The 12,771-nt window shown below is 46.6% G+C and overlaps 1 protein-coding gene across 2 annotated transcripts in view; it reads left to right on the forward strand.

The window, feature by feature from the left end:
• TBC1D22A (TBC1 domain family member 22A) overlaps window positions 1–12,771 on the forward strand; it is a 430,744-nt gene that overhangs the window by 118,969 nt on the left and 299,004 nt on the right. For both annotated transcript variants that reach the window (XM_004380015.3, XM_023734625.1), the window contains exon 5: window positions 6,906–6,976. In XM_004380015.3, the coding sequence (XP_004380072.1) occupies window positions 6,906–6,976 (71 nt within the window). The remainder of the gene's footprint in view (window positions 1–6,905; window positions 6,977–12,771) is intronic.

Below are 12,771 nucleotides of genomic sequence, written 5' to 3' on the forward strand. Positions count from 1 at the left end.
GGGGAGAGTGGAGGGGAGAGAGAGAGAAAGAAGGGAGGGGGAGAGTGGAGAGGAGGGGGGAGAGAGAAATTTGGTTGGCATAGGAATAAAATATTTGTCCTCAGAAAGTTAATAAGGAGATATTATATATAACTTTATGCTAATAAATTTGAAAACTTCTGTGGAATGGACATATTTTTTGAGAGATACAACAAACCTGACACAAGAAGAAACAGAAGACTTTAAATTACAGTACCTAAATCTGAAAACAGACTCATACCTCAGAATATATAAAAAGTTCTACAAATCATAAATAAAACTGTGAACAAAGTTAGAAAAAGGTAGAAGATTTCAATATATACTTCACAGAAGGTACAGAAATGGCTCTCTTCTCTCTAGTACTCCATTGCTGTGCAATCGTGAGGCACTGCGTCAGGACGGACAAGAAGCAGAGTCATGGAACCTGATCCCTGGAAGCTTATAAACCACTCTGGGAGGTGAGATCAATGCTCATGACACACCCCTGAAGGCTGTTGTTTGGTGGGGCCAGCGGCAAGTGCTGTTGTAACTCAGAAGAGAGGAAAGTGAGTGGAAACTAGAGACGTCAGGCAATCTTGTTAGATCTGGGAGGACTTGAGTGGGCCTGGAGGGACGGATGGAATTTGACGAGAGCTGGAGATGATAAAGGTGGAGATGCCACAGGAACTTCGTAGCTTCCTAGAGACACAGTAGGGTCACACAATGAAAAGCAAGTCTTCCGTGATCCTTGACTCCATTCTCTGAGCCTCTCCACTGAGTCTAGCTGTGCTTTCAGATTCTAGTATATTCTTGCAGAAGTAATTGATGCATCTATACAGTGTTTTTAAATTCTCTGCTTACTTAATAATTTAGATAAATTTATTTCATATCTGCACACAAATATATCCGTTCTTTTTTGTGGCAATATTGTATTCCATTGTACAGCTATAAAAATGTTTTTAATTATCTCCGTATTAATGGACATTTTAGTTTCTAATTTTTGCTAACATGGCAGTACTCGAATATCCTTGTAAATAATCCTTGCATACTTTAGCAAATATCATTATAGAATATGTCTCTGAAAGTGAAGTTGCTGCTCCAAGGTTATACGCCTTCAGAATTTGACCAACAGAAAAGTTATACCGATACACACTCATATCAAATCGTAAGAGTGCTTGTTTCCCCGAAGTCTTACCAGTACTGGGTATCATCATTCATTTTAAATTTTACCCCACCAATTTGTGACACATTCCTGCTTTAATCTGTAGTTGTTTGGTCAGTTTTGAGGTTGAGCATCTTCTCCTAGCCCTCTGCGTTTCCTCATCTGTGAAGTTTTCAGTTTTTGTAGATTGTTTGCCCTGGTTTCACATGTGCTGTTTATGTGTTAGTGACGTGAACCTCTTTATATTGTATATTGCATGTATTTTTCAAGTCTATACTTTGTATTTTTAACATTTTGCTTTCTTTTGCTGTACAGTCATTTCAAACTTTTATATAGTCAATTTGTTGATCTTTTTATTTATAGTTTCTAAGATTTGTGTCTTCCTTAGGAAGGCCCTTCCCCACCTGAAGACAGCAAGATATTCTCCCATATTTTTTCCTATGTTTTTTATCTTTACACACACACGCACAATTTAGATCCTTAGATCTTTTAATTCATCTGGAAATTAATTTTTGTATGGTGAGATACATGGTCTAAATTCCTTTTTAAAAATAGACGGCATATTGTACAAACATCATTGATTGACTAGCCCACTGATTTGAAATGCGATTTTTATCATAACTAAATTCTCATGTGTACATAGGTTTGATCTGGAACCGTTTATTCTGTTTCATTGATCTCTTTGCCTTTGTCTTGCTCTCCACCCCCATTGTCTTAATTACTGTAGCTCTGCTATGTATTTTTTTATCTGTTAATGCAAGACACTTCTCATTATTCTTTTTGAAAGTTTTATTGGCTGTTCTTATGCCCTTGCTCTTCCCAGTGAACTTAGGACCAACTTAGTTTCAAAACACATACAGTATATTCCATTGGAACTTTGACTGGCTGCATTGAACTTAGAGATTTTTTCAAGTGACAGCTGGCAGCATTGTGATTTTCAGTCTCAGATCAAGAATATACTGTCTTTATCTTCCTGCTTTTATCTCCTGCCCATCTTTCCGGTCACTGCTTCTCTCTCCATTGCCACCATCCATCGTAGGTACCATCACCTCTTCACTGCTGGGGTCCAGGACGTCATCTCCTTGTAACTTCTCTCGGCCCCCCCAGTCTTCCCTTCATGCTGTCCTGCCAGAACCCTTCCATGGCTTTCCATGGTCCTTAGGATGAAGTGCAGAATTCTGAACGCAGCCTATGACACCCTGCTGGTGGTCTTGTCCCTCGGGCCTGACCTGGCGCCATGCTCCTCTGTGCTCTCCGCGCTCCAGTCAGGTCGTTGTCAATGGGGGTGCTACGGCCCCTCCAGAGGGTGTTTGGAAATGTGTAGGGACAGTCTTATCACAGTGCCGGGAGACATTATTGCATGGGGTGGGGGGAGGGCAGGTGTGCCAAACGTGTCCCCATACGCGATGTGGGCCCAGACAGTGAAGAATTGTTCTGCCCCAGATGGCGGTTGGACCCTCTGAGAGATGTCACGCTAGCCACACGCAGCTCCTCTTGGTTCCTTAAACTGTGCCACGTTACCTCTCATCACGGGGCTTCGCGTGGGCTGTTCCCTGGGCTTGGAGAGCTCGCCCTCCCGCCACCTTCCTCGGTCAGTGTCTCCTCATCCTCAGATCTGTCCTCAGCGGTGGTTGCTTCAAGGATGCCCTCCCTGACGTGCTGACTGGGCAGCATCCCTGTTGTCCGTTTCACGGCGCCCTTTACCTGTTCATCCCAGCACTTCGTCAAGTTGTGATTTTCCATTTACCATGTCCTTCGACTAGGTGGTGAGCCCTGGTGGCACAATGGTTAAAGCACTCGGCTGCTAACTGAAAGGTCGGTGGTTTGAACCCGCTAGCTGCCCTGCGGGAGAAAGATGTGGCACTCTGCTTCCATAAAGATTTACAGCCTTGGAAACCCTATGGGGCAACTCTACCCCGTCCTGTAGGGTCGCTATGAGTCGGCAGTGGGTTTGATGGCAGTGGGTTTGGGGTTTTTTTGGTTAGATGGTGAGTCCTCTAAGCACAAGGACAAGTTCTTGTTTCCTCTTGTTCCCCACTCCTAGCCTAGTAGTGAGCCCTGGTGGTGTGGTGCTTAAGAGCCTGGCTGCTAACCAGAAGGTCGGCCGTCCAAATCCACCAGCCACTCCTGGAAACCCTGTGGGGAAGTTCTGCTCTGTCCTGTAGGGTAGCTGTGAGTCAGAATGGACTTGACGGACAGGTGCGGGCAGTCCGGTGGTGTCTGGTCCCGATTAAGCGCTCATCAGGTACTTGTTAAAGGAAGGATAATGAGCGTGGTGTTTTCCTCTGTTTATGTCTTTAAGTAAAACCATATAGTTCCTTCATGTGTATGGTACATTTCTTGTTATGCTTACGCCTGTAACAGTTCTGTTTGTTTTTTTTTGCCAGTAGAGAGAAGGTGTTGATTTCTGGGTGTTGTTCTTATGTCTGGCCATCTTGCTTAACTCCGAGCCCAGTTTCTTGTCTGGCTTGTGGTTCTGCCTGTGTGTCTCTGTGGCTTCACCCTCAGGCTGATCCCTCAATGGTGCAGCAGTTCAGAGCCTCCCGCATGGCCCTGGTGATGTGCAGAGGAAGAAAGAGAGGGCTGCCTCCAAAAGATTTCCCAAGAGCAAGGGGTGCTTTTCAGAAGCCCCCAGCTTATTTGTTCTCTGTCCTCAGTGGCTGAAATAGTGTCCCAGGCCCGCTGCTGAATCAGTCACTGATGGGGGCTTGGCTTGCTCACCACCAGCCATCAGGCCCCCCAGTGGAACGGGGTGGGGTGGGCCTTGCTTGGGGCTGTGTAGTCACTTTGCACAACTGGGATTCTCTCCAAATGGGGAAATAGGCCCTGGGTGACAGTCTACACCTGCCTTCTTGACCTCTGTCAGGATGGCCTTGTGGGTTTTCCTGTCACCCTAATTCAGCACATCAGTGTTGATATTGTTAGTTGCTGTTGGATTGGCTTTGACTCATGGTGACCCCACGCACATCAGAATGGAACTCCGCCTGGTCCCATATCATTTCTACAGTCGTCGGCGTGGTCCCGGGCTGTCCCCGCGGCCGTCGGCGTGGTCCCGGGCCGTTCTTACAGTTGTTGGCATGCTGGAGTCTGTTGTTGCCACTGTGTGTTTTGATTGATTTCCAACCTAGGGGGCTCATACTCCAGCACTCTCTTGGGCAGTAGTCTGTTGTGATACATAGGATTTTCCTTGGCTGAGTTTTGCAAGTAGATCAGCTGGCCTTTCTTCATAGTCTGTCTTTGTCTGGAAGCACCACTGAAACCTGTGCACCATGGGTGACCCTGCTGCTGTTTGAAATCACCAGTGGCTTAGCTTCCAACGTCACCATAGCACGCCAGCCACCGCAGTTCAGCACACGGACAGAGGGTGGTGGAGCCCGTGGGTAAAATGAAGGCCTTCCTGACACTGAACGCCCTTTCATTCTGCAAGGGCCCCCTGCCTGGTGCCTTATTCTTTGAATATCCTGCTATATTTCCGTCTGGCAGGGTTTTATTGTGAATCTTTTTGCCTGTATTCGTAAGTGAGATTTGTCTGTTACAGGAAGCCTTCTTAGTCATAGATGTTAACATAGTTGAAGACCCTGGTGTTTGAAGGTCACCACTTGGTCACACATGCAGTTTTGTGTGACCTTGGTCAAGTCACTTAACTTCTCTGGAGCTGTTTCTCATTCACACAGTGGGGATCATAACCTTGATTAGTCACGCTGTTTGGAGGCTCAAGTAAGGTATGTGAGAGCTCCTTTTAAACGCTGCGGCTGAAACAGAGTTAGCACGTTGTCGTACACGGTAGATTTGAGATACCGTTCTTGTGAGTCTGTTCCAGTGAGGAGACAGGGCCAGAGATCGTTGACAGCTGAGATTTCTCTCGCTGTCTTCATAACCCGCAGTCAGAAAGCAGAGCCTGGCAGTGGGGGAGGTGCTGGGAACAGGACTCGTAAACAGTCCATGATTGGTGTTCAGATATTAGGTTCCTGCTTGTCGTAATGTCCTCCGGGGCTGGTGAAGATTTGATATGTTCTGAGAGGGCTGCAAAATGCAAGCTGTTGCCAGTAGTATCGCCCAATTATTCTGTCCTTATTGTACTTAGACTCTAGTGATTGGGAAAGATGAGATGTCAGGACTTTGTATTTTGTTGATTATATTACCCAAGTCTTTTCTTTAATCATTTATTTTATTCCTGGTTAATCATTAGCTCCTAGCGGTTAGAAGAATGTAACGGTGGGTTCCTAACTGAGAGGAGAGAAATAATTTTCAGTTTCCGTGGGTTCAGATGAGTGCTGATAAACCTGCAGACTGAAATGGATTCTCTAGGCTTCAGTGCGTGTAAGAAACACAGAGGGTCGGATGGAATTCACAGTCCTTTAGCCTTACCCCCAGGTCCCCTGCTGTGCCCTTCCCGCCCAGACTCTGGCTGCCTCTGGCCGGCCCCTGTCCTCCTGTGACTCTCCCACCTGTATGTATTTGTGAAAGCATGACTGACTGGCATTAGTCCACCTTGAGGACTTTCTTGTCCTTGGTGTGTATAAACCCATTGCTGTTGTGCCAGTTCTGACCCGTAGCGACCCTATAGCACAAAGTAGAACTGCCCCATAGGGTTTCCAAGGCTGTAATCTTTATGCAAGCAGACCGCCACATCTTTCTGCCACGGAGCAGCTGGTGGGTTCGAACCACCAACTTTTCAGTTAGCAGCCAAGTGCTTAACCACTGCGCCACCAGGCTCCCTTGGTAGGTATACTGTAGCCAAATGTTTAATTAATGCTCTATAAAGATAAGCTGATCTCCATAAAATAATTCCTTTAAAAAACCAACACTGGGAAAATCACCACATCTGGGTATTCTTAAACCTTAGCTGGTCAGAACGAGATAGGATGAAAGAAAAAAAGTCATTAGGTGGTGACGCTGGGGAATAGACGTGCAGGAGAGAGAGAGAAAGGAAGAGAGAGAGAAGTTGGGAGAAACGGAGGGAGCTTGGGAGGGCTGGGAGGAAGCTGGTATCCTTTGGGCACCCACTGCTTGAGGGAGGAAGGTGATGGTGCCTTACCTCCCCCCGGTGGCTCTAGGGACACTTGAGCATTTGACAAGCACGTCCTCTCTAAGATGTAAATGTAAACAGGTAATGTCTTAGTTACCTAGTGCTGCTGTAATAAAAATTCCCACCAGTAGTGGCTTTAAAGGACAGAATCTTACTGCCTCACAGCTCTGGAGGCTAGAAGTCCCGGTTAGGGTCTTGGCTGCGTCGATTCCCTCTGTGGGCCTCTCAGCTAGTTCGCGGCGTCCGCTGGTGAACCTCAGTGTTCCTTTGCTTGTAGACGGGTCCTCATGGGGTCTCTGTCTTCTCCTTTGTGTGGGATGTCGGTGTCTGTTCCGCTCTTTTTATGAGGCACTGCTCAGAAGGGATTAGGTTGGGGCCCCACCCTACTCTGTAGGACCTCATTAACATAACAAGAGAAGACCCACCCTCTTTCCAAACAGGGTCCTATTTACAAGTATAGGAGTTAGGACTTCCACCTTTCTTTTTGGGGGACCCAATTCAGTCCGTGAGAGGTAACATTTTAGCTTTGCAAATTGAATAGAGTGGTAAGTAACTTAACTTTGCTCATATATTGAGAGCAGTCAGCATCTGAAGTGTTCATAACTTAGCCCCTTTCTCGTCTCCTTCATGGGGCTCCCCTTCCTTCTAACGACACTGGGGGGTGTTTACTTGCCTTTGGTAACCCCTGCTTTTCCTTGTCCCTTTTTATATCTACAGAGGAATTGAGGAAGTTGAGCTGGTCCGGAATACCTAAGCCTGTCCGTCCAATCACGTGGAAGCTTCTGTCTGTAAGTGTCTCTCATGCCGGCTCACCGGTGCTGTCTTTCTTGGGCTGGGACGAACCACGTCACCTAGGTTGACGTACGACCCATCAGCTACAGCCCAAACCTGCACACTATCTTTCCTGCACTGTGACACAGGCCTTTGCCTGGGCTACTCTGACGTTTTCCATTCTTTGCTTAATTTCAAGCTTGGTTTGACACGGCTGGCAGGAAATGAGGATAAGTAATAATTTATGATAGCTATATTCTTATTCTGTGATTTTATTCTTTTTAAAAAGTCTTTGTATTATTTTCAAAACTGTGGCATAGAAAGTTTCCAACATAGAAAATTATTTCAACCCCGAGGAATCAATGACAGGGAAATATGTTTGACCAAGATGGGGTGTTTTTTTCTGCTCCCTCCCTTTAGCATTAGAGAAGCCCTGGTGGTGCAGTGGTTAAGAGCTCGGCTGCTAATCAAAAGGTCGGCAGTTTGAATCCACCAGCCGCTCCTTGGGAACCCTGTGGGGCAGTTCTACTCTGTCCTATTGGGTCATTATGAGTTGGAATTCACTCACAGCAAGGGGTTTGGCTTGGTTTTTAACATCAGAAGTAACGATGTTAGAAGATACAATTGATGTTAGAAGTAACTTGTGTTTCTGTGGTGGGGGTGGAGCTTGGGCTTCCTCCAGCCTGGCACTGATGGTGCTTGTCTTGAAGTCCTTGTGGGGGATGGAGAATGGGGGTGCGGTCATTAGCACATCTTCTTGTACTTAACCCACTTGACATTGGAAGTGCGTGGTGGCAGTGTGGCCCTATGGAAATTTTCAGAGTAGTTTACAGACAGCTTTCTTCTCTTTTCCTTTTTTTTAAATATTAGTTTTGGAATTAAGTCAATAGGGAACTCTAAGTATTTACTCTAAATTGAGTCTGACTTGCAGTATTTAAAAGACTCTTTCTTGCTAATGAGTCTTAATAAATTTGCAGCTTAGTACCTTGTAATCCTGAATGCAGATGCAGCTCTGAACAGTGGATATTTATTGATTAAATATTTGCTTGCAATGAAAATGAGACCCGCTGCAACTGCTTGTGTTTTTACTCTGAGCGTCAGTATCCAGTTTCTTGATGGCCTCTAAGATGGGTCATGTGCCTTTCAGATTAATTGTCGGGAGTTTTGATTAAAGAACCTGTCATTTATTGCAGTTGTATATGTATTAAGGACGTGCTGCTTCTGGGCGGAAAGCCTTAGTCAATCCCTTTGTGCAGTTCCTTTCCCTCTGGCTCCCGGTCTATCCAGCCGTGGTGCAGACATCCTAGTGGGTGCTGTGCACCGACTGACTTGGGACTCCATGAAAGGGACCCCAAGGGACAGGTGCCAGCTAGGCTCCATTTTGCTGGCTGTAAGTGGGAGCGCTTGGGGGAGGGCGCGGCCTGCTCCAGGCCCCCTGGACGCGGGGAGAGAGCGCCGAGGCATTCTCAGCGCAGTGGTTCGTTTAAGCAGCACCGAGTCCCTGGGCCCTTTTCTCAAGATGCTGTTGTTGTTCCTTGCTGTCAAGTCGATTCCGACTCATGGTGACCCGCTGTGCGCGCAGTAGAACTGCTCCATAGGGATTTCAAGGCTGTGACCTTTTGGAAGCTGATCACCAGGCCTGTCTTCTGAGGTGCTTCTGTGTGGGTTTGAACCCCGAACCTTTTGGTTAGTAGTCCAGTGCCTAACCATTTGTGCCACCCAGGGATTCCTTGCTCAGGATACAGAAACGAGTATGACACTGGCCCACCATTTGGACACCTAGGTGTGGGTCGGGATGCAGATGCAGAGAGGCGCAGTGACCGTGCGCTCTGGTGGCTACACAGCTGGGAGGGGTGTGTGGGGTCCAGACACGGGCGTGGACATGGTGGAGACAGACTCCTCTGCCTGGGCTGGTTCCCGCGGTGAAGTCCCCTTTCACAGCGAGGAGACTTTTCACCTGGATCCTGTGGGGTGAGTGGAGCTCGAAAGGCAGCAAGAGCTGGGGAGGCAGGGGGGAGAAGGGACAGAGGTGAATGGGACAGTTCTTGGTCCTCTCCTGGGCCACCGAGAGGGGAGTTTGCTTCAAGGGGCATCTCAAGGGACCGAGGGCACTAGGCCAGGCTTCTTGGTGAGATGGGTGCTTACGCTGAATCTTGAAAGGTGTATCCGGGTTCAGGGAGGAGGGGGGCGTTGTCGATCCCAGGCCCACACGGTGGGGGTGGGACAAGTGTGAGCAAAGGCCTAGGGGAGCTGGCTGGTTTAGGGCCCAGCAGACCGATCCCTGGATGAGGGAGGGGATGGGGAGCCAGGGGAGGCTGGGGACCAGGACAAGGCCAGTGGGTGGGTCCTGTGTCCAGGCACGCTGCTTGGGCTCCATCCTGAGGGTTCTGAGAGGGGACGTGCAAAGCCAGGAGTGCCTCCTGAGAGGTCGTTGGTTTGCTCCTCCATTCATTCACCAAACGGCCATAGGGCACTGTCTGCATTTCAGGTGCTGTGTTTGGTGCTGGGCAGTAGCAGGGAGGGGAACACCCAAGTCCCTGTCCCTCGTGGGGCCTGTAGAACAGGGAGTAGATGGTACCTGCCTTTAGTGTCCCTGTTGGGACCCCTCTGGGTTCTCACCTCCAGGAAAGGCAGCCACTGGTGATGGTTCATCCCAGTTCCCTTACTCCTTTAAGGGATCAAGATGTTGAGAGTTGAATTGCAAATCTGAGAAGAACTTACCATTTGTCCAGTTTGAAAAGACAAATAGCCAAAGCTGTGCTTCAGTGTGAATCTGTTTCCAGGCCCGGCCGGCTAATGACTTTTTCCCCAATATGTTTGTGACTCGTCGTGACCAGTGTTCTGACGGTTTGTTGAGGAGCAGAATTCCTAACTGATGAAAACGAAATGCTACTTTAATGAAGAAAGACGAGGAGCATGGCCCTTGCTGTTTATGAACAACCAACACATACTCTAGTCTGTTGTTGATGTTGGTGTTGTTAGGTGTCGTTGAATCGGTTCCGACTCCTAGTGACCCTATGAACAACAGAACAAAATGCTGCCAGGTCTTGTGCCATCCTGACAATCCTTGCTATGTCTGAACCCATTGTTGCAGCCACTGTGTCAGCCCATCTCATTGAGGATCTTCCTCTTTTTCACTGACCCTCCGCTTTACCAATCGGGACGTCCTTCTCCAGGGACTGGTCCCTCCTGATAACATGTCCAAAGTACATGGAACGAAGTTTCACCATCCTCACTTCCAAGGAGCATTCTGGCTGTACTTCTTCCAAGAGAGATTTGTTCGTTTTTCTGGCAGTCCATGGTATATTCAGTATTCTTTGCCAACACCATGTAATTCAAAGGCATCAATTCTTTGGTCTTCCTTATTCATTGTCCAGCTTTTGCATGTATATGAGGCGATTGAAAATACCATGGCTTGGTAAAGAGACATCTTTGCTTTTTAACACTTTAAAGAGGTCTTTTGCAGCAGGTTTGCACAATGCAATACGTTGTTTGATTTCTTGACTGCTGCTTCCATGGGCGTTGATTGTAGATTCCAGTAGAATGAAATCCTTGACAGCTTCAACCTTTTCTCCATTTATCATGATGTTGCTTATTGGTCCAGTTGTGAGGATTTTTGTTTTCCTTACGTTGAGGGGTAAACCATACTGAAGGCTGTACTCTTTGATCTTCATCAGTAAGTGCTTCACGTCCTCTTCACTTTCAGCAAGCAAGGTTGTGTCATCTGCATATCGCAGGTTGTTAAGGAGTCTTCCTCCAATCCTGATGCCACGTTCTTCTTCATATAGTTCATCTTCTTGGATTATTTACTCAACAAACAGATTGAATAAGCATGGTGAAGGGATACAACCCTGACACATACCTTTCCTGATTTTAAACCACTCAGTATCCACTTGTTATGTTCAAACAACTGCCTCTTGGTCTATGTACAGGTTCCGCATGAGCACAGTTAAGTGTCTGGAATTCCCATTCTTCACAGTGTTATCCATAATTTGTAATGATCCGCACAATCGAATGCCTTTGCATAATCACTAAAACTCTAGTCTAGAACATATGGTTAAACTACAGCTAATGCTATTTACGATCAATTCTCATGGAAGTAGCAGTCAAGAAATCAAATGATGTATGCACTGGGCAAATCTGCTGCAAATGACCTCTTTGAGGTATTAAAAAACAAAGCTGCCACCTTGAGGACTAAGGTGCGCCTGACCCAAGCCATGGTGTTTTCAGTCACCTCCTATGTGATTAAACAACAGGACAAAACGCTGCCCGCCTCACTTGTTGGCACCGAACAACAACAGCAGCGATACTATTGAATATTTTAATTCCATGCATGAAGTGTAGAAAATCACGTTTTCGGTTCTTTTTTTAAATAAGTTTTTCAGACATACCGAAGGAAAACTAATTAAACATTTAACGTTTATGCTAGTGAGCATAATGGTTACAAATGGTAAGCGAAACTCGAGATTGATCTTTCTTCTTTCGGTACATTGAGGTGGGTTTGCATACGAACGCGGTGGGAGGAACCATTTGATTTTCGTGTCATCAGGACAGTCTAGAAATAAGTGTATGCATGCATTGTTTTACATTTATGATTAGTGTTTTCATAGCATGCTAATATAGCAATTAAGTTTTCTGTAGTTCTGTCATTTAAAATTCATTGCATACTTGAATATATTTCATTTGCATAATGTCTCATCTTATTTAATTATCAAAAGGCCTTAACTTGCATATGTGTGTTTTCCTTAGGAATGGGAGTGCCGGGACGGTGGGAGGGGTTTTTTAATTGTCTGTGTTCTGAGTTTGCCCTACTTGCCTTTTAGAATTTGTGTTTCAATAAGTTAAGTTAAAATTTGGAGATAAGAAGAATTTCTAAAGGTAATTGTTCCTGTTCATGAGGAAACCTTTGGATGTAATTCCTGTAAATCTGTTTACACCCCTTCTGGCTTCCAGCCTGTGGTGGCCCCCACTGCCCGGCCTGTCACGCAGGGCAGACTCCACCTGGCCGCCTCGAACGTCTCTGTGCTCATTTGCTGCCCAGCTTTATTTCAGACCTCACCCAGGGCCAACCTGGACACGTGCCCTGCCCTCCCATGCAGTTGTTTAGCCTGTCTCAGGGCGTGTGTTCTGTCTCCCCTGCTCCACCATTGAAAACAACACCAGACAAGAGCCAGAAAGGTCTGCTGACTGATACTTCTTTTTGAAAAGCTAGCTCAGGCATCTTCTTCTCCAGACCTTCCCTGAACCACCAGGGCCGTGAGCCGCCTTTGGGTGTGATGATATTATTATACATTATGTTGACATCATTATTCACTCAGCAAATATTATTGTCTGTTGTGTGCCAGGAAGTATTCTAAGCCCTTGGAATTCCTTTTATCACAGAGTTTATATTGTCGTAAGAGGAGACGAGTAGTCAACTCTTCATGGTGAACTGCAGCTATGGTTCTCCCTCATGGCCACAGAGTGGCTACCACAGCTCCAGAGTGTGCACATTCTCTTTGATTCACAAGAAGCATCAAAGGAAAGCCTTGAGCCTGGCTTTTGTGCCTGCATTGGGTTACCTCTCTACCCTGAACACATTAGTCACTGTGGACAATGGGATGATGAAGCTGCTTAGCTGAAGCTAAGGGAGGGAATTGCCCACCTGGACCACATAGGGTGAGAACAGGGAGACGTGGTTCCCGGGGACCTTCAGGACACTGTTTGAATAAAGGGCAGGTAGATGTTTAGCTGAGAGCACAGGTGATGTCCACTACAGGTGTGAAAGCACTTTGAAAGGCACAAAGCACCATGTCGGGTATATTCTTCTGTC

Source organism: Trichechus manatus, unplaced genomic scaffold, assembly GCF_000243295.1.
Source record: "Trichechus manatus latirostris isolate Lorelei unplaced genomic scaffold, TriManLat1.0 scaffold00069, whole genome shotgun sequence".
In the NCBI taxonomy this organism is placed as follows: domain Eukaryota; kingdom Metazoa; phylum Chordata; class Mammalia; order Sirenia; family Trichechidae; genus Trichechus; species Trichechus manatus.